Source organism: Amphibalanus amphitrite, unplaced genomic scaffold (assembly GCF_019059575.1).
Source record: "Amphibalanus amphitrite isolate SeventyFive unplaced genomic scaffold, NRLGWU_Aamphi_draft 000393F_arrow, whole genome shotgun sequence".
Taxonomy (NCBI): domain Eukaryota; kingdom Metazoa; phylum Arthropoda; class Thecostraca; order Balanomorpha; family Balanidae; genus Amphibalanus; species Amphibalanus amphitrite.
Genome location: NW_024881887.1, coordinates 221,905 through 244,784, shown reverse-complemented (window position 1 = coordinate 244,784; position 22,880 = coordinate 221,905). Strand labels below are relative to the sequence as shown.

General features: G+C 49.0%; 1 protein-coding gene across 1 annotated transcript in view; it reads right to left on the bottom strand.

Moving 5' to 3' along the window:
• Window positions 1-3,234: 3,234 nt before the first annotated feature.
• Window positions 3,235-22,880, bottom strand: part of LOC122390364 (broad-complex core protein isoforms 1/2/3/4/5-like) — a 145,507-nt gene continuing 125,861 nt past the window's right edge. Inside the window, exon 6 of the mRNA XM_043383255.1 lies at window positions 3,235-4,698. Within this exon, the coding sequence (XP_043239190.1) occupies window positions 4,397-4,698 (302 nt within the window). The 3' untranslated portion in view covers window positions 3,235-4,396. The remainder of the gene's footprint in view (window positions 4,699-22,880) is intronic.

The following is a 22,880-nucleotide window of genomic DNA, read 5'->3' as shown; positions in this document are numbered from 1 at the left end:
GGCACACCAATGCGCAAAGAAATGACGCAAACTTGATGAAAATTTTGGCTCGTTATTTGCACTCGAATTTGATATATAGGCCTCCAAAGTTCGGAACGTTTTTTCTGGGCCACCCGGTATATATATATATATATCACTGCCTTTGAAATGGAAATTCTCATTGCACAGTCTTTTATATGCATCTATGTTGGATTTTTCACAGTTGGTTCTCACGTCTGGACCCGCGATGACTTGGAACGTCTGGACGTCAGACATGGGCCGCCGCGCGTCTGTCTGGCGGAACTCACCTGTCTGCCGGCGGCGGAGGTCACCGCGGGCCGGTCTGTTGGAGCCTGGAGGTCACCGCGCACCTGTCTGCCGGGGATCACTGCGTGCCAGTCTGCTGCGACCTGCTGGCTGTTGGTCTACACTCGGTGGAGAGTAGTTAATTTTAGTAAATTGTAGTAAATCCTAGTAAATTGGAAGAAACTTGATTAGTTGTAGGCCTGCTGAATATATCTATCGTTCTGCCAAGTAGCAAAATGATCTTGCTGCAACTGCTTACCTCAGCAGCTGTTGTGTTCAGTGTTTATCCTGATGTACAGAAAGAATGTGTGCAACTGTTGTAACCACGTGGACCGAACAGTGATCTGGCCTAGGTTAGGATTGACAGTGATTTGGGAATCTAACCTTGGGAAAAGAATATAAATGATGGTGCTTTGGAAGTGTTATGGAGAAGCGTCCCTGAAGTTGTGTCAGTCGTTATCAATGCCAGATGGCCAAAACCAAGACTATATAGGGTGAATAGGTCAAAAACGCCCCCCTTAAGCGCGAAACCTTCTGACACTCAACCCAACACAGATTACTCAAACCTTTTGGCACCATCATGTAGCTCATTCTTTTTACTACGCTTTGAGACCAAGAAAAGACACCTGCGTGTGGTATTTAACCCCCCTAAAGGGTTTTCGCATACCCTTACAAAAGGGCGTTTCGCCCCACACCCTGGGTAATACGCCCACACCCATGTGCAAAGCGCCCCCACCCCATCCATCAACAGAACATGATGAACATGGCAGAACTTGACGTCATTCTGACGTCATTTGTGGTCAACCTATCATAGCCTTTGGAATAAAATTTTGTTGCAATGTGTACCTAAAATGGATGCCCGGAGGAGTCCTGAAAGTTTGGTGACGATATCTGCAGTCGTTTAGGATATATCAGCAAAAAAGGGCAGGGAGAGGCCTTTTCGGCCCCGACCTACAGGGAGCTACCCTGCACTCTCACCACCGTGCAAAACGCCCCCCTTTCAGAAAACTGGGGGCGTCTTGCCCCATGCATCGAGTAGGCGTCTTTCCCCATCCACTCCATTTTCGGTCAACAAAATATTGACAAAAAACGCGCCACTAACGCCGCAGCATAATAAATTCAACAGAATGACAATAAAACGTATTTTTGAGTGATGTGCACAATAGCAAGTTTTGTGATATAGAGAGGGCATCAAAATATTAGGAATAAACAAAAACAGCACCCAAAACCAACATCGGCACCTACCCACGCTGCTCCTCAAGACGCAGAACCGGAAATAGAGACCTACGTAAGCAAGCAGCTGACTTTTCTGAAAGACAGGATAAAACCCCTATCCGTCGATAAGAAATACGATTTTTTTAGGGGAGGCGTTTAACCCAGGGGTGCGTTTTCCCCACAGTTACCCTACACCGCGAAAACACTCAGTATTATCACAAAAATGTATTTAAAAACATTCAAAGGTTGGTTACACACCAGTTCTTCAGGCAACACCACTCAAACACAGACTGCTGATGCCAACACCATTTGTCAATTCGGCTCAATGTCAGCCATCAGCGCTCTACAACACATCAGGTGTTCAAACTTCAACGACAAGGTTTGTGACACTTTTAGGTACAAGTTGTGCTACCATCACATTTGATAAAATGAAATCAGATGATCAAATGAATTTTGCCATGCATGGCTTGAATTATTTATGAGGTTCAGCACTTGGTAGGTAGGTACTTCAAATTATTATATATTTGAATTTGATTCACCACTGTTCCATCCAATATTCTTCATGGCTATATCACTTTGAAGTTTCATTACCAAAGCCTTTTTGAGGCACAAGTAGGACCAACTTTGGTTCGTTTCAAAAATAAAATAAAAATAAAATTGCTTGAAAAATGTTTCGTCAAAAAAAATGCACACAAATAGCCATAAACGCTTGCGTAATAATCGAAACTTGCGCGCAATGTCTGTAGCACATTGATTCACCATAACTTGTAGCGAATTGTAGTTCGCTACTTTCACACCAGGTGGCTTTGTGTCGTGTATGACGTCACATCCATAAATTACGTCATCGTTTTAAAAACAGTTTTTCATCATTTTCATCAAAATTCGGCCAATTAATGGCATGTAGCCACCCATTTAGGTATTATCGACCATTTTCAAGTGTTTTGGAACCATCCACTCAAATTTTTCAAGGTGAACATATCCCTTTAAAGGTAGTGTGCCAGCTTTCCTGGACCATATGGAGTTAATGACCCGGATAAGGAGAACCGGATTTTTAGAACTTATCCATACCTTCAAAACTCATGGAAACGTCTTAAATTCTTCAAATTTTGAGCACCCCAGTGCGAAATTCGCCCCGACGGGTTGTCGGTCGTACCCCAACCACATTTCACACCACTATGAACAATAAATGCACACACTAAAATCGCTATTACCTATAGGCTCATCCAATCAAGTTTCGATAAACCCGTTCATCATCATCTCCTGCGGTTTCGAACACGCCTGTTAGGTGACTTCTGCTCATACTTTGTGGTGCGGTGGTGGTGCGTCGGGCCGCGCGCTCTGACTTCGGCCAAGAAAAATGCGTCAGCTGATCATTGTCATTTCTGCCACTTTCGTGTGGTGAGATGGGGTCATAACTTAAGAGACGGCTGTTTCATATCAATTATTTTACATAAAATCATATTTCAAACCATAACTTAATGTTCAACAGCCAAATTAAAGAAACAATACCAATACAGGCTTACAGTTTAAGTTCGACATTGTGTTGTCTACGATTAGACAGCTGATAACTCATTCCCGTACGTCGTAACTCTGTAATGACCTTTGCTTATTGTCACATGTGCGCCGCATTCACGATTGTTGCCGACGCCTGTTTGCAAGTCAGCCCACTACAGTTGTTATACATATCGAAAAACCGATACACTTTTAGGCGAAAAAAGCACTATTCCAGGCCCATTTTTGATTTTTTTTTTTGCAATATTAGGCAAAAACAGAAGCTTCTTATCCTAGGAAAAATAGAATGGGAAATCATTGGAAGGTGGCACACTCCCTTTAAGCTTTGGACGACTACCTATGGATCGGCACGCTGCCGGCTCACCCCACCCGCTGGCTACGGGTGGCCTTGACCGTTCAATGCCGATTGGCCAACGGCCGAGGTCGTGCGCTGGTCAGCACGCGGAGAGGACGGGACGCGGTACTGCACATTAGCCCGGTTTCCATGGGCACCTGTGATCCGAATCAGCAAAAGTGGATTAGCTAATCCATTATAGTTAGCCAATATATGAAAATAAGAATATAGAATAACTGATAAGCCTAATCCACTCTGAATTATAACCTGCAACGAAAAGTTCGAGAAATATTATACGATTTAAATTTGCTGATCCGGATCATGATTGCCCATGGAAACGTTGTTATTGTGAGTGACCTCTAACCTTTCCCCGTCCCCTGACCGCGTGCCGTGTCGCCGGCCCAGACGATAGAAACTGGTTTTAGCCTCTACGCAGGCTGCCACTCTAACCCTCCCCTCCCCACTTTACTATGTGCCGTAGTATGCGCTCGCGAGTAACTGGGCGGAGCAAATGGTCACCGATACAGAGGCGGAACTGGTTGCCCTCCCGCTCGCCGAGCGACCTACCGCTAAAACCGCGAGACCTGTACAGTTGCCATGGCTGGCAACCAAGCTTGTATGCATACCACGCAAAATCGCACGTCTGTTATAGCTGACCACGCAATCTCGCCATCTCGCAAAAGTCAACGGGAAAAACGCATAGTGGAACCTGGGCTACAGACTTCCACCCAACAAGAGTTTTTGTGGATTTTTTTTTTGCTTTGTATTCTATGGCTTCACACATGCCAGGAACCAATAAAATCGATGAGTGACAATGATTAAAAATAATTCGAATTAATCGCCATCGTATTCATTACGGAACGTAACGGTCATTACGGATCTGGTGTGAACCACGCATTAGACGAAACACCCTGGCGAGTATGAGCCCCTTGTGACAAGTAAATAAGCAACTACAAGCAAACCAAAATATCACACCGGAGCTCACATATAAATCACTGCGCGCTCCTAACTGAGACACTCCATGGAGAGACTGAGCAGCTGGTGAGCGGCTCAGCTGAGCAGCTGGTGAGCGGCCAGTGGCGCGCCGCCCCGCTCGATGCCGTGGATCCGGCTGAGGTGCGTCCACAGTGAGCTGGTGGTGGCGGAGGCGCCTCGCTGCAGCATCCGTCCGCAGTAGCGGCACTGAGCGCGATCCGACCAGCGCACAAAGTGCGCCCAGATCAGCGAACTGTTGCGCCGCGGCGCTGACGCAGCCAGCGATGGCAGAGACGCAGACGGCGACAGCGGAGAGGCGAGCAGCGGCGGCGGCGGCGGCGGCGGGGAGCTCTCCATTAAACCGGCAAACAGCTCATCTGAAACACCGCACAGTGGGCATGTTTCCAATCTAGCATGACTTAACACTCGCACTGGCAGGATATTGTTTATAACGTGGCCTGGCAGCGGGGGGGGGGGGAGGGGGGTCGATGCGACCCCCTGGCGTTTCGAAACTAAGCATCATAGCGTTTCACAACAAAAACCAGCCGGTTGCTTTCAACGAGTACTCGCGATTGGTGGTATATTTTTAACCATAGGTCAATATTTGACCCAGTTATGGCAGGTCAAAGGTCAAACTTCGGGGAAAGGCTATAATTTCCAAGCTACTTAGCCAATATTTGCGAATCTATTAAAGATAGCGACATGACACCTCACTATTTCTCAACGAACTAGCAACAAAATGATGTATAGTTGACTGCATTTCAGTCACTACTAGCGTGAGGTAGTCCCCGGGAACACGGAAGGTCACACCCGCCGCCGGCGAGGATGGTTTTAATTGACCTGGGCTGACTTTGTAAAGGTCATGAAACAGTTTTGAAGGCATTTATGTGAAAATTGAACCACAGCTTCGGATTCAGGACCTCAAGAAACCCCCATTAAACACAGCTCATATCGCGGAGGTCAGCGTGTGAACATTCGAGGTCATTGACTTGGTTGACCTTAGAAAGGTCAATATACGATGTAAAGATTCATGCCCTGTCAAAATCTGACATAAATCACACGGAATAGTTTGGTCCTTGTCGATGAGATCACGTCCAGTTACGCAGCATGTATTATTGCTTCCAAATTAAGCTTGATCCTCACTTCGCTCCAGTACTGTAGTGAATACCCTACCGAAGACCGAGTTTTACCGAGATACCCGGCTCGGCGAGCCGTGCGATAGACCAGAGGTTTGACATCCGGGGCCGTGTGTCATCCGGGAGTTTCAAACGCGCGGGTAGGGATGCGGACGTGACCTGTGGTCGGTCAGCGTTCGGCGATTTTGGCCTCGGGCGCCTCTGACGTCATAGGCATGACCCGGCGCTCGGGCGCAGCGCCGGGCGAGAGACGGGCCGCAACCGTGGTGCAGCTGGACGCGCGATCGGAACGGAATTCAGCCAGGACCCGCATCGTAGGTCAAAGGTCAAGGGCACATATGGCGGGCGGGCGAGACCAGCGGCCGAGAAAGAAGTCGCTGTGAAGCGAGGGCAGTGATCCGACCCCGGCCCGGGCTTGACCGGTGTCTGAGAATGTTTTTTGCTCTACTGCGGGGTGATTTGACTGCGTTAGTTTTAATATTGCGTGTAATAATCATAAGCACAGTATGATTTAAAACAATAATGTCAGTATAATCTGAACATATATTATAAATATTTATCAGATAATTATCAACCCGCGCCAAGCAGGTGCTTGCGCCAACCACCTCCCCTCCCCTCCCCCCACTAACTCGGTTCCTGTGCCACGTATGCGACACGTGGTTAGCGGCATTCGAGCTCGGAAATCTAAAAAAAACTATTGTTTGCTTGCTTCGTGCAATTGGAAAAAAAAAAATAATGTATGAGAAGGCACTCTCCTCGGCCAGCGACGTCTAGGACGTAAATTGATTCCCTGCTTCTGAGAATGTGAAAAGGTTTAGCGTAAGTCCGTGTAGCACTCAAGTTGCCAAGCGTGCCAAATATTTTCTCACCCGTAACACTCCCATCCAGCGCTCCCCACCCGATCATCGGCCTGACCACTGCAGCACGGTGGCGCACTCATCATCCCTGATTGGATAGAATGTGACCCAGCTATGCTTCACGCTCACGTGCCCGCCATTATCACAGGTCACACCCGTGTCCCTGCCCCAGGCGCGGACTGACAGTCACAAGGTCCACGCACTGCTTCAGTCTTACACGCACCTCACCGGGACAGCTACCCTGGCGATACTGGAGGGGTTCGGGAGGGTATTCAATGCAGTACTAGAGCCAGGCGCGAATCAAGCTTAATTTGGAAACAATAGTACGATTTTGTCCAAAACGGTCGGAGGATGTAGGAACTTATTATGGCGTCATTGCACGGTGACCTGAAATGACTCGAAAACATCTTTTACCAAAAGTTGCGCAAAGGATGCCCCAGAAGCAGTGGCGCAGCCAGGGGGGATGAAAGGGGTGAGCTCTCACCCCGTCTGTTATCCTAGAGGCACATCGTCAATTCGAACTGTAACGTTATGCACAGTGGCGCAGCCAGAACTCTGGCGACGGGGGTGAGAGACGTTCGCGATGGGCCCCCCAGCAAAGTGGGCCACCCTCAACCAATGTTGGCCCCTTACCAACAACGAAAACGGTCGCTGTTTTGCCGAGTATTTTTGGAAAATCACAAAACCATTTGAACAGTAATTGAATATGAATTTCTCATTTTAAACTTTGTTAACACTCTGATCTGTGCATGTGGTCAGGTCAGATCTTTGTCCTCATCATTACCAGCCAAATCGGGGAAAATGACAAATATCTCTTGATCTGAAGAGGCACGTCAAAAACAACAGCATATTTACAGAAACACGACCATTCTGCCCATATTTGATGGACAGCGTGCAATTGATGGCCAGCGGCCACTCAAAGGGTCGGGCTAGGTCAAAAAGCTTTTAAAAAGGCTCAACATCAGTTTTTCGACTATTACTTTTGATATAAGAGACGAGGTAGAGTAATGACATTGTTTTGTAGGTGTTAAGGTCACCCATACGGATCGGTTGATGACCATCATGAACTTTTCAAGTAAGGGCATGACCTTGATCTGCGGTTACATTTTGAAGTTGAACTTTTTATGTGAAATGATAGGTATCATAGCTCACTCGATGCATGTTAACAAGAAAATGATGACAAAGTAAAATGTAAATGTCTCATAGTTTTTCTTACCAAAGTTCTTGCAAAAATTCTTATCAAAATTATTTTGGTAAAATGCGACTATTTAGATGGTTTTACCCTCTGCTCTGTTGCGAAACCGTTGACATGAGGCATTGAGGTCAAATCTTAAAAGCGAAAGCGTTTTGAAAGCCCTATCGAATGAGTTGTTCCGCGAAGCTCTAGCTCTTTGGTTCACGAGTTATACGGTTATTTGTTAAAAATATAAAAACAATATTTTTTTCGTCGTAATCTTGTCTTTGTGTTTATCATAATTACGGAGCGAGCGAAGCGAGCGGAGTCTTACGTAGAATAACGGAAATTTCTGAGTATGAGCGGCCGGCCGGCCGTGGTCACGATTCTGCGACGCTTATATCTCAGCAACCACTTGACCGATTTACATGCGGTAATTTTTGTAGGGTAGCTTCATTCCTTCTACCAAGTATTGGACGATTCTTGATGCATGTGGGTGACCCCTTATGCACGTGCCACGTGCAAAACGAAGAGGTGTCACTTTTGTAATAGTTGCAATATCTCGGTAACTACTGGGCCGATTGCGCTGAAAGTTAGCATGTAGGTAGGCACCCACTAGGCAATGCATATCCATGTGCCAGAGTTGGGGTGCTGCTGCACGTGCGTACGTGCAGGGGTCGTTTCCAGATCTCGAGAACGGCTGGACCGATTGCGCTCAAATTTGGTACACGGTTAGGGACCAGTTAGTAGGGTGCCGTGCACAAGTCAGTTGGGACCCATTTTGCACGTGCGCACGTGCAGGGTGCCACTTCCAGATCTCGAGAACGGCTGGTTTTATCATTAGGTATTTTATCTTCAATGACCTCAGCGATGACCCAATTAATCGAAAAAGACCTCTACGATTCTGAAGCATTCTACAGCTATCCGTTGCCTTTTCTCGTCTTTCTAGCCTTCTTAAATTTTTGTTAGATGATCGGGTTTGGCCGATACGCCCCCCCCCCCCCACCCATGGCTGATTGCGCGCGTTAGAGAGCTATCGAACCCACTTTCAGCGCGCTATAGCTTTATATGTCCTCGAATGTCGAAATAGGCGAAACTTTTCCTTCGATGAACATGACGACGTGGGCTTTGGTCTGAACTGCAACATGACTGAAGTAATATCTTCATGATTTTCAACGCTCTTTAGAAAGCTGCCTACCGCCGCGCTTGTCGCTACGTGACCCTGGAGACAGGTTAGAAGGGAATATTCAAACACCCCTCAGGGGCGTAAAACTGGAAAGCTTGGGGCCCTGCTCTGCGGGGCGCGGTCGAGCTGGGCTAGGGCCAGTTTGGGGCATTTACAAGCCCACGTAAAGCCCTCAAGAGTCTGCATAGAGTACAGGCCTTTCAAGACTTGGGGGTTTAGACATCGACAATCGACATGGTCTTTTGAGACCTGCGTGGCGGCTATCAGAGGCCGGTGGGCCCCTCAAAAGCTGGTGCAGGAGCCTCAGGTGTCAGTTTGGAGCCATCATGGACCGGTGTGGGGTCCTAATGAATACCTAGGCGTCAAACCCCTCGACGTCAGGGTGGCGCCGGGCGGTGAGGCAGGCACAGGCCTGAGGAGAAAAGGAGTTTTCAGATTTCGGCTTGGCATCTTAAGGGCCCTGCATGGCTTTCTCAGGCAGGGCCTCCTCTAACATACCCACTGGGTGGGCAAATGCCCACCCAGTCACCACAATTGCCCACCCAGTGACGTCGATTTGCCCACCCAGAAGCAAATGAAAAAATAAAGGTTGGCCGGACGTCCGGTACTACCACTTTGGTCATAGTCGTAGGAACAAGGGGGAGGGGCCATGCCCCCCCCCCCCACTTTCGGAGGTGGGGGTAGCAATGTTAACTGCCCCTCCTCCCCGCCCCACACTTTTTGCTGAGCTTTTGCGCCTGTTTGTACTACTCGGCAATCGGCATCCTGAACAGTGAACACCAAAACTTGGAGATTCTTCAGCCAGCCTTTCGAATTTCGATGAAGTGTTTTTGTATGCATCTACAGCGTTATTGAGGGGAATTTTCTTCACTCAATGAAGTAAACCATATCAGAAGTAAAAACTGGGAGCCCTGGTGGCAGCATTTCTTTGAATGCGAGGCGAGGTGTAACCGTGTATGCGAGCACTAAAGGTAGAGAACACATGGCTGACCAGGACTTCGACGATCCTGTCCAGGGGCCCGGGAACGATTTTCAAGTTGGGGGGGGGGGGGGGCGAGCCTAAAATTCCTGACATGATGTATATGAAACAGTGGCGTAGCTGGGGCCCTAAGGGGACACGACCCCCCCCCCCATTGGGTTCAAAGGGACCCTCGGGTCCGAGGGTCCCTGCGGCGCCATTTGACCGCTGAAGGTTAACGATGACCATATTTCGACTCAGAAGGGCCCCATGGGGCTCGTTAGAACACCTCATGGGCCCTAAATAGCCACACTAAGATCTCCATAAGGGCCCCACTCCGCCTTCTGAGGACCTCTTGCGGCTTTAAGGGTCCCTCGGTGGTCTCCAAAGGCCCGTTACTGGCATCTGAGAGTTCTTATCGGCCTATGAGGGGCCAGTTCTAGGGGCATTTCCCACATGTGATGGTCCCACACTCATTTTTCTGAGGGCCGAATAACGGTAACTTTGGGGGCCCTCATCGGCGCCTATGAGGGCCCACAACAACGGTGTCTCTGAGGGTTTCACACGCCCAACTCTGAGTGCCTACACCAGTGCCTATTAAAGTCCTATATCGGTGGCTCTGAGGACCCAACGGCCAACACCTCCGCATCTAAAGGCCATCCATTGGTGACTTTTTAGGGCCCCACACCGGTGACTCTGAGGGCCCCACCGGCGTCTGACAGTACCATGCCGGTCTCTAAGTAAGGACCCCACAAAACTTCTTCTGCCGGCCTAAGGGCCCCTTGCCGGTCACTGAGAACCCCCTGCCGGCTTATAGAGGGTTCGCGTCAGCAGCTCTAAAGGCCCCACTCCCGTCTGTAACGGCTCCACACTGCAGCGTCTATGAGGGCCCACAGCAACGCCTGTGAGGACCCTCACCGGCGCCTCTGAGAGAATCACAATAGCACCTCTGAGCGCCCACACTGGCATCTGCATGTGACGGCCCCAGTGCCTCTAAAGGCCCCTTACCGGCGGCTCTGACGGCCCTACGCCGGTGATTCTGAGGGTGCTACCGATAACCGATTACCGAAGGCACCACACCAGTCCTTAGTGTCGCTGAGCTTTAATCCCATACCGGCCTTCCAGGGCGCCACCTAAGTGCACTCATTGCCCCACACCCCTCCCTCACACCCGGAGCGTGTTAACTGTGTTACGCCTATAGCAACGATTTTACCACCGTTGTACGTTATGTGCATATTTCTCAAAGTTGACCCAAAATGGTCTAGCATAAAATATGGTCTGCCAAACTTATGGCCAAGGTCAGGCCCAAACCAAAGCGGGATGACAATAGCAGATGTCAAATCGATACTGTATCAACAGAAACCACTCAAGCAAGGAGGATGGCAAGGAAAATGCCGTGTGTTGATATTTAGATGTATAAAAGAAACAAGAAGGAAAGAAGTACGGAAAAGGGAGGAAAGATCCTTTCTCGCTGCCTCAATGTTGAGAGGGCGCCGCCCCATCGGCTCTGAAGTTGGGGGGGGGGGCAAGCGCCCCCCCCCCGCTGCCCCCCTGTTCTCGGGTCTATGATCCTGTCCTGTCGGGGCATGGGCTTAGCATACGGGGGGCCCGGGGAGGCCATGGCCCCCACCTTCGGATGTGGGGGCCAGCAATGTTAACTGCCCCTCCCCCACTTTTTGCTGACTTTTGTGTCTGTCTGTACCTACTTACCACTCATCACCCTTAAAACTGGACGATTCTCCAACTTCCCCTTCGATGAAGATTATTTGTACAGGTCTCGCGAGATTAAGCGGTAGGTTTTGCACTTTTACATTTCCGGTTATATCTCAGAAACTAATCGATCTACGATGAAGACATTTTACAAGATCATGGCCGGCTTGTTACCCAACAAGTCGATCGCATCTTCAACACTTTAACCCGCGCCCCACTGGGGGGGGGGGGCTATTTATAGCCCCCCCTTCCGTTTTTCTGCAATAACTTCCAAACCGCTTGACGTATCGACGCCAAACTTTCAGTACCTTCGGCTGCATCAGTTTGACACCTTGTGTCAAAATATGAACTTCGTAGCTACCATAGGTCGGCCGGAAATGACGTCAGAGTGACGTCATGTTCGGCCGATTTCGACGCAAAACATTGAACCACAGCAATCGCTCCCAAGAGCTCAGTTTTTAAGCTAGATCCAATTTCTTTGCATGTAAGGACTCAGAATAGACTGCGCTATCGAACTACTATCTCGGATTTTCAAAATTTTGAAAATTTCGAAAAATTTTATATAATAAAATTCAAAATTTATATTTTTATATTTTTTTCAAAACGTTTTTGACTTTTCGATAATACCGGAATATATGTGATAGAACGCATGCTTTTGACTAAATCTAGCAAGTTTTACCTAAATATCTTCAAAAATGGCCAAGTTATACGAATTATTGCAAAAAAATCACAATTATTAATTTTTTCAAATCAATTTTTCAGTACGTATTTGACATCGTACACCAATATAAATAGCACCATCGTGTTCCTGAGCTCCAACTGCATCCAAAAAACACCTTCTTTGTTGAAAATTTTAACTTCAAAATTTGACCTTTTTTTACCTGAAAGTGACCTGACCTAAGCTAAATTCGACTCAAAATGACCTCGAATGACACAGACGACATCAAATTCGAAATCTATGGCCTAAATGGACCATAAAATATGTGTCACGTGACCGACGCCTGATATAATATTTCCGTGACCTGTGATGACCTGACCCTGACCTGAAAATCAAAGTACAAGTTTGGTACCCTCAGGGTATCTAGAGCATCTGTTCACGAGTGTGTAAACAAAAAATGAGCCTGATTTGACTTGTAAGACGGCGGGCAGAGCCCAAAATGTGAACAAGCCAAAATGCTAATAATTTTTACTTTGACCTGACCTGTGACTGTGACGTCATCGATGACCTCGAGGTCAATAAAATTAGATTTCGCTCAACAGTTTTTCCGGGGATATCAGACGCCGTTTGAATTTTGACGATCGGCCCAGTAGTTTCGGAGTTAGGAGGGGGGGCTATGGAGAGCCCCCCAGTAGGGCGTGTTACACGCAGACCCCAGTGGGGCGCGGGTTAACAGGCGTAGTTCTAGTTTATCACGTTGCCATAAGTACCTAATATCTAAGGTGGGCGTAAAATTTCGTAACAGAGCATTTCACATGTGTTATATCCCAAGTCCTTAAAAAGTTCTTGGGATTATCCATGTTCTTAGACGTCACATACCCAAACATTTAAGAACACGTAACAACTAACCGAAGCGATTTTTTTCTGGTTGTATTTATCTCCTCTGGAAAATATATACACACACGCACACCCCAACACACATCATGTAGCATGGATACTGTCAGGAGGCGCTCGGCTGCCGGCCGCCCCGACACGGTGACTGTGCACCCTGGGTGGTGGCCTTCGCCCAGGACCGTCGTCCATGCAGCGGACGCGTCGCTCGTCGTAATGATGCAATATGTCCCGTTCCATTTTGTACGGCACACGGCATCCGGCATATCCACATAGTATCCCGAAAGGTTGGCACCGCCACTAAGTCGTACGACGCCCACCAGCCGGTAGGGAAGTTGTTGTTGTTGCTCCTCCCGGGCGACCCTAGGGCCGTCCGTCAGCCAGCGGCTTCAGATATCGCCTGAAGTCGCGGGCCAAGGCCGCGACGACGTCGCCGTCGCGCAGCTGCGCGGGCTCCACATGAATGTCGCCGAGCAGCCGAAGACGGAGGCCAGCGAGGCTCGGGCACCGAAGCAGCACGTGCTCCGGTGTGTCCGCCTCTTCCTTGCAGACAATGCAGCGCGCCGCTGGGCAATCCTCAGGGCAGCCGAGACACGAGTTCGTCAGGAGGCGGCCGATGCGGTGGAGGTACTGGCGGGCCATACCCCAGTGACCGGCTCTCAGTTGGTGGACGTCCACCGCCTCGCTCCTGCTCACGCCGGAGACCGGGCTCGGCATCCGGTCTCCCCAAATGCGCCGGAGGGAGTCCGGCCATGATGTGCGCCATGCCTGTGCAGCCGTCCTGGCCACGGCGCTTGTGATGGTGCGGACGTCCGCTGGCGCCTCCTGCTGGAGGCCGGCTGCTTCCCTCGTCAGCTCATCCGCCTTGTCATTGCCGGGGAAACCGCAATGCGCGGGCACCCACTGCAGCACCACCTCTTGGTCTCTGGCGGAGATGCTGAGCAGCAGGGCCCAGATCGCCGCTCCCAACGGGGTGGTCTGCGATCCCGCGCCTCCGGCCAGCATAGACAGCGCCGCCTGGGAGTCGTTGCACAGGACTATGGGTCCTTCTGCCTGGGCGCCTGACAGGTTGCTGACCTCCTCCAGCGCCGCTTTGATGGCGCACTTCGTTCGGCGTGGGTGCTGGAGCACACGCGTCCTGCGACGATCCTGATCTCCCTGGTCTCCACGTTCTTGAGTGTGAGCAGGGCGCCGCCGCCGCCGTTCGTCGTGCCGCCCACCACCGAACCATCGCTCCAGATCCAGGTGGCAGCTTCTAGGAAGGTGGCGAGGTGGTTCTCGGCGGTCTGGCGGCGGATCGTGGCGGGGGCCTGCAGTGGTCGACTTCAGTCAGCGAGGGGATCTTGGTCAGCGATCACTCGCAGTGGGTCGTCTTCAGGTAGCGATCTCGCCAGGCAGAGCATTCTGGTGGCCAGAGTACCTCGCCTGACCTGAACGGCTGGTAGTACAGGGTGTCCCGAAATTGATGCGCTGTTGGTGCCGCATGTTATGTTGTCCCTCCCGAGTGCTGAACAACTGCAATTTTACCGGCTCTGGCACCACGGACATCTTGCTGGTCACACGATCACGTGAACCAAGCGGCTAACCCGACCGCGGCCGGTAGTGGGCGCGGGAGGCCACTCTTGTCCAGACAGGCAACGTGGAGAAACCGCATATCACCAAAAGTGAAAAGGCACAAACTACCGATCCGCTACCGCGCGGTGGGGATGATCAAGGACGGTGTGACCCAGGTTCCGGATGCCAGAGAATTGGGCGTCAACTCTGCGACAATTAAACTTTGGATGGACTGCAAACGATCAGGAGAGACACTCAAGAACAGCACAGTTCGAGGGCGGAAGACTGCCTTGAGCCGAGTGGCGAAAATCGTGATTGCAAAGTCGACCTTTAAAAAGCACCATTCAACATCGCTGACAAGAAAACTGAATGAGATGCATGTCCCAGCATCCAAATCGACCCTCCACCAGTATTTGAAGACTATCTTGAAGCTGAAGCTGCTCAGCTTCAGGATGCAGACTTGGCCTACCGTGGTCCAGAAGTGCAGGCAGCTGGATTTCGCCAAGACCCACAAAAACTGGACCATTCAGGACTGGAGATGCGTCCTTTTCAGTGACAAGGTGCCCTTTGTGGTCTCTAAGCCCTTAACTGCCAGAACGATCGAAATGTGGGCCAACGGCAGCTCTGAGGAGTCCGCTGTCGAGACGGTGAAACGTCTGCTGAAGAATCTCATTTGGAGCATGATTCAGCGCGTCCTAATCGACCACCCAAATGTCCCGTTTGTCATATGCGGCGATCTGAATTGTGACTTGCTAAAGAGCGCTAGCTCTCCCGCCCGTCAACACGTTAGCGAGTTCCTTTCTGACTACTCCCTGTATCAACTCCTGACAACACCAACTTTCGCTGCCGGTTCTCTCTTGGACGTGTGTATTGTACAAAACCGAAAACTTGTGCGTTCTTGCAGCGTAGCCCATTGCCATTTCAGTCCACACAAATTCGTCCACGTGACCGTCGACGTGCCTAAGCAGCGCCCAAAACCATCTATCATCCAATCTAGATCTTTTAACCGATTGGACGTTCACTCTATCAACCTAGAGCTGCTGACTGTCGATTGGCAGGAAGTGCATAACTCGTCGTCGGTTGGCGACAAGTGGCAGGCCTTTTTAGATAACTTCCTACCTGTCTTCGACGACCACGCCCCCCTCAAAAATGTATTGATAAGAAACCCTACCGCGCCCCCTGTATCTGCCGCTACCCGCGAGATTATGTCCCGGCGTCGCTCCGCGTTACGCCGGCTAGGACGCGAGTCTCCGGAGTATAAGACGCTTAACCGCTCTGTCCGTGCCGCCTTGCGCCGAGACCGCCGTCACGACCTACAAAACGAGATCAGCGAGCGTGGGGTCAACAAAGTTTGGCAATGCATCAAATCAGTGATCGCTGGAAAGAAAGATGATCCAAATATTCAGCCCGACCTATCTCCCGATGACCTGAACTCCTTCTTCGTTTCTGTCGGGCCCCGGATCGCCACCGAATTGAGCACCCAGAACATCAATACTGACCTAAACGTACGTCTCCCCCGTGTCGGCGCATGCAGTTTTAAGCCGAGAGCCATCACTCTCGGGGAACTCGGACACACATTGTTCAGCATGCGAAACTCTGCCGCGCGTGGCACCGACGCTATATGCATCCGGATGTTAAAAACTTGCTTCCAAACCATTGGCGACATTATTTTGCACATCATAAACACCTCAATCACCCGTTCCGACATACCTAACTCTTGGAAACACTCTATCGTCCAACCCATCTTCAAGTCCGGCAACCCATCTGACCCCAGCAATTTCAGACCGATCTCCCTAGTTCCCGTTATCATGAAAATCGTCGAGCGTGTAATCCATCGGCAGCTCTATCACTACCTCTCCCAAAACCACCTTCTTTCGTCTACCCAACACGGATTCCGCCCTCGGCACTCCACTGAGACTGCACTGTTGTCAGTCACAGATAGCATCCTTGCCGCCACCGATAGGGGTGAGATCTCAATGCTGTGCCTCATAGATCTCAGCAAATGTTTCGACGTCACCAATCATGAACTCCTTATCAAAAAACTTGAAATGCACGGCATTGAGACCTCCTGGTTTTCCGCTTATCTCCATGGTCACACGCAGAGCGTATCCCTGAAAGACAAAACTGGCCGTAAGATGACCTCCCGACCGCTTCCAAACACCGTGGGCGTTTTCCAGGGATCGGCGCTGGGTCCCCTGCTTTTCACAATATTCTCGAATGACCTTTCACTATTTGCTGGAGATGCCACCGCCTATCAGTACGCCGACGACACCCAGATATTGGTGAGCGGCGCACGCGACGACATCAGGAGCCTCATCTGGCGCATGGAGGCATCACTCGCGTCACTTAACGCCTGGTTCTGCGCACACGCCCTGAAAGTCAACGCTTCTAAAACTCAACTCATGGTATTCGGTAGTCGACAAAATCTACGTAAACTGCCTCGCTTCAAAATTTCATTCCGTGACGCTGAGCTCCAGCCGTGTGCTCAGGTGGGAAACCTGGGTGTTGTATTCGACGGCGCACTCACCTGGGAGGCACACGTAGCCGAGCTGAGCCGTCGATGCATGGGCGTATTGATTGGCCTCTCCCACGCACGACACTGTCTCCCAGACGGCATCCTCAAAACGATCGTAACAGCACTTGTCATCTCGCGCGTCCAGTACTGCCTCACTGTCTACGGAAATGGCTCCCGGAAAACTTTGACCGGCTCCAAAAAATTATGAACTTCGCAGCACGGGTCATCTTCGGCCGCCGTAAATTCGACCACGTGTCTGGCCTCCGCGACTCGCTTGGATGGATACCTCCGAAAGCTATGGCCGATATTCAAACCCTCGTAACTGCTCAGAAAATAATAAGGAACGGCGAGCCCGAAGAACTAGCTACCATGTTCACTTATAACAGTGACGCGCGAAAGAGGTCCACCCGGCAGGATCACCTTTTCCACCTCCCACGCTCGCGGCTCGAGACAGGCAAGCGACGGTTCGGATACCGGGCCGCGGCGCTGCTCAATAGTCTGCCACCTGGCGTCATCGAGCAGCGCCCCGCCCCATTCGCCCTTGCGGCCAAGGCTGCAGTCTGTCCGGCGATGACGATCGCCCGACGCTGACCCGTGTCAGGGGGGGGGGGTATCCGCAGCCGTGTGTGGCGCGCTGACTTGAATTGCCCGTATGTATATAGAGAGAGTGAGTGTCCTGTGATTAAATCGTTATGTCTGTATTCTAACCCCTGCATGTTTTTGTTCCAACCCGACTCAGACTCTGGACTGTAATCGCCACGCCCCGTGTGGATTGTCCATGATTGTAATACATACATACATACATACATACATGAGCTACAGAGGCGCTCTGAGCTTCACGAGGTGCCTCGGGGACAGACCGTGACTGCTTATTACTATGTCAACGAGGTGCAGAAGAAGACTGATGCCACAAAGATGCTGAGGGAAAAGGCAAATGGTTCAAAAACCAGACTCAAACTTTTGTCGGACATGTCCAGGGCCATTTTCCAGCAAGAAAGGGCTCCAACTTATCACGCCAGAAATACCCAGGACTGGTGCCGAGCGAGGCTCCCAGGCCTCTTGGAGAAGGGGACATGTACCGGGGTTACATGAGCGATCCGTTCCAAATACGCACTACGCTAATGCGCATCAGCTTGCCACAAACGTATCTACGGCACCGGTTACATGAGACTAATTCGTTTTATCTACGTCAAACGGATCTTGTTTGGCTCACCCGGGCTGACTCCTCGACGGCCGGTAATTCGCATCACAAACGGAATAGGATTAGCGTACAGTCATGGCGCAGTTGCGGCATTTACAGGGACGACCGAACTAAATTTTAATTATTGAACGATATAACATCATTTGATATGCTCAAAAACATTGAAAATAAACATGAAATCAAAAATTGAAAACAAAGTTTTCGTGTTTTAAATCACTGAGCACTGATTAGCCATGCAGCGACAGCAGGGTGGTCAGAATAAATTTATCCATCAAAATATTTCATTCATTTTATTTTTGCTTTTTACCAAATTCACCTTCAAAGACTAAACCAAAATATCAACAATTTTTTTTGCCATTTTCCACGAAGCATTCAATAAAGAATGCTTATTATTTTGCATTTTGACGCTTCCATTCAGCAAAGAATAGTTCTTGTGAAATACGTCCAGTTCCGGTCCGAGTCGTGCACCTCGGCTACATGAGCGATCCGTTCCAAATACGTACTACGCTAACTCGCATCAGCTCCCCTAGAACTTATTCACGGCACCGACTACATGAGCAAATTCGTTTTAGTGACGTCAAACGGATCTAGTTTGGCTCTCGGCCCGATGCGCATTACAAACGGAATAGCATACAAATGTGGCGCATTTCCGTAGCAATAGAGGTGACTGAATTAAAAACTTAATATCTTATGTCTTTTTTGCATTAAATCTTCTCAAAACATTCTCAAATAACTTAACAAAAAAAAGTTAAACATAAAGTTGTCTTGCTTTGACTCATTGAGCACTTGCCTCTCTTGATTCGTCTGTAGTGCTGTCAGAAAAATGTTTCAACTGAAAGTACTTTGATATTTTCTTTTTGGTTTTCGCTATATTTATTCTTGAAAACTTGACAAAATACCGAGATATTTTTTTAATTATTATTTCAAAAGAAGCAAATGAAAAAATACCTATTATTTTGCATTTTAATGTTTCTTTTTGTAAAGAAATAGTTCCTGTAATACGTATCTTGGTCCTATTCGCTTCTAAGCCTCCTTTCTCAGCGGATTTTGTTCGGACCGCCGATTCGTATTAGCAGGTGGATACATGAGTCGGTAGTACGTTCCTGATTCGCATTAGCGGTGAATCCGATCGTGATACGTATTTGCTTTGCTCATGTAACCGCGGTTCGGATCGCCGATTCGTACTAGCAGGTGGCTACATGAGTCGGTAATGCGTTCCTAATTCGCATTAGCGGCTAAATACGTATTTACTGTGCTCATGTAACCCCGATAATGGTCTGGCAACAGTCTGGACCTGTCCCTGATCCAAATTATCTGGACGATCGTCAGAAAAGAGCTCAGCAAGCTTCCATGGGCTAGCTCAGAGAAGAGGCTGTTTCAGAAGATATAAGCGGCATGGCGTTGTTTCAAAGGAGAGACTCTTGACAACCTGAAACGTGACACGCTAGAGTGCAATAGGCCGTGTATGCAACTGAATGGGGACTATGATAGCATATAAGCCGTGAAATAAATTCGAGCACTTTATAAGTTATTGAGGATAGAACAACCGCGCATCAATTTCGGGACACCCTGTACAGCCTCCGCCATGAGCGGCGCTACCGGGGTTGAGCGTGTGCAGCCAGTCACCACATGAGCCACCGATCGCGGCTCGCGGTCCAGCTGTTTGACATATCCAAGAGGCGTGGCGGGTAGCCATGCCGATGCCACGTACTCGATGGCTCCTCTGATGTAGCCGTTTGCCACCGTCTGGAGCTGCGGTTTCTGCAGTCCCCACGACCGGTTTGTCACGGAGCGCAGGTGGGCGATCCGGGGTATGGTTCTGCTCCTCACGCTGGCGCAGTGCTCGCCGAAGTGAAGCAGCCTGTCGCAGTGCTCGCCGAAGTGAAGCAGCCTGGCGCAGTGCTCGCCGAAGTGAAGCAGCCTGTCCAGTGTGACGCCGAGGAGCTTCCCTTGACTTCAGCCCCATCAACTCGGAGCTGGAAATCGACGGCATCTTTGCTCCACTGGGAGAGGACGAGGGCGTACCGTTCCACACCACAAACAGCGCCCTCAGTACCTATAGCAACTTGTGGATACTGGATAGAGCTGCATATGATCACTGGGAGGCAAGCAAGTAACGACTCGCCCATAGTCAAAAAGGAGATCCTCATCACGAGGTAAGTGCCATTCATTCTCTTTTGGACTAAGATGGGCGAGTCGGGAGAGCTCCATATTCATCTCGTCGTGCCCGTCATCATCAATCTGCACTCTGCAGTTTTGTCTAAGACGGTTTCATGTGTGCACCAACAGCATCTGATAGTGTCGAGCCGCATGCATGTTGAAGGTGTCACCAAGCTTCAGCTTTATAGGGCATTCACGAATGCATGCTCCTTTGATACAAAGGAATTTGCATTTGCAATTGAAATTCCAAGAAAATGCACTTCAGGCAAAACAGGTTTTCGAGGAGGCATTCGGGTGTCAGGTCATTTCTGTATGTCCTGTTTCTGCGTCGTTTATCGTGTAGTCCTGCTTCGATCTTAGAGTGTTTTCCTCAAACATCAGATATTTCACTTTCTAACAAACGTGATTTTTGCCCTTTTTAATAAACTACAGCTTTTCATTTTCTATCCCAGTCTTCATGGCAAGCACAATTCTGGATCACGTTTTCATCGCTCGCCAATCGCCTGTAACGACTAAGCTGAATCCATGCTGACTTTCCATTATTCATAGGACTTGATATTTTCTTGAAATAAACACAAAATGGCACAATTTGACTATAAGTAAGACCAACAGAACAATATTTAGTCATTTAAACGCTAACAGCATTTTGTTTTAAATGCCGTCGCAGCGCCAGAACAGGTAAAATGATATAAAAATATTATGTTTCACGTGATTCATCATTCTGCTGTACTACTTCATCCAGTTCGGCCAGAATCTGCCAGGTGGTGACTGAGATTGTCACGTTCTCAACGTGTCTCACATGTACCTCTGCAAAGACGAATTTAACCTAATCCGACTCAGAAATGTTTATAGATCATGTTTGGTGATTTTCCCTTCTGTGTTTTCCATACGACGAGAATAAAGATGAATGTTTTATTGACAAGACGACTTTTTCAGCTCACTTATCAGTAAATGACGTCATGGTGACGTCATCGGCTGCCCGAACATTCCAAAAATTCAGCATTCAATTACGCCATGCGTTTTTAGCATAGGGGCAAAATCTCAAAACAATATCACAAATATCAATTATGTTATACTGCAATTCATTAAAAAGGCGCAATTCTCCAAAAAAAGGTGAACCACGCAGTTGCACGTGCTCTGGAAGTGGTGCAACACTAGTTAGAGATGCGCACCGGTCAGATTCGGGTTCAGCGGTCATTTTTGTCCCAGAAACCACCCTTTGCTAAGCTCTACCCAATTTTGCGTTATTCGGCCCAAAATTGGGCCTGTTTCCCCTGACTATAATGCCTGTCATAATAATCGATTACTGAACAAAATTTGCAACACTTATCGGTGAGGTTTGTAAATTAGTAGCTCTAAAGGCTGAAACAGACTCTTTCCGCGTTCAGGAAATCGCATGCGAGAGCCTATTCAAATACATCAATTCTTCTCGCATTAATCGCTTGCGGGAGGTGCGTGCGATTGATGCGAGCGTGTTTCCATGTATTTGAATAGGCTCTCGCATGCGATTTCCTGACTGCAGAAAGAGTCTGTTTCAGCCCTAACTCGCTTTTGCATCTATAAGCCCAAGTAGCATCCCTCTCACGGCATTGGGTTTTAATCGGTTTTTGTAAAAAGTAATTGTCACGTAAGTGAATAAGCATGTAATGTGATCTGGAACGAATAGACGTCACGAGCATCCCTAACCATACAAACGTTAACTACATGACAAACGCTAACTTACTTAGCAAAATATCATCTTGTTTCCAATAATGGCACAGCTTCTTTCGCCTCATCCCCCCGGTCACAGGTTTTAAAGTTGGTTGAGCCCCAAAACAAGTGGCTGGATCCGCCCTTGGGCAGGGAGCGGCGAAATTTTGCCCACCCAGTGAAAAATCCTTAGAGGAGGCCCTGCTGGCTACGCCACTGTCCGAGTCCCTGGGCTTCCCATCGCTGCACGACACATCGAATCAAAAGGCAAAGGCAGGAATTGTGCAAGGATGCTGTCCATTTTTTAAATATTGGTGTGTCCCTATCCTCCTGCGTCCCAATTCTCCCGCCTGTCCCCTACTTCATTAAAATAAGTGAACATCTTTCATCGCTGCTTTCCTGAAATTTTCCATTCGTTTATCAGCCCGAAGGTTCGAAACCCAGCCAGCCTTCCCAAGTGGGGCCCACATGGGCCCCAAGTGGGCACCAATCTGGGATCCATCTGGGCACCCCAGACGGGGCCCATGTGGGAACCATCTGGGGCCCGTATTGAGCCCGCATATGGGCTTTCCCAGTTGGGACCCACATGGGCAGCCCAAGTGGGGCCCATATGGGACCCAGCTGGGATATATGTATATGTATATAATATATATATATATATATATATATATATATATATATATATATATATATATATATATATATATATATATATATATATATATATATATATATATATATATATGTATATATGGGTCCCACACGGTCTTTCCCAGTTGGGCCTCACACGGACACATGCAAAAAGCGCACATGGATTTTAATTGGGATTTGGTGCCTAGCATATGTCGTCCACTATTTCCGCGTGAATCC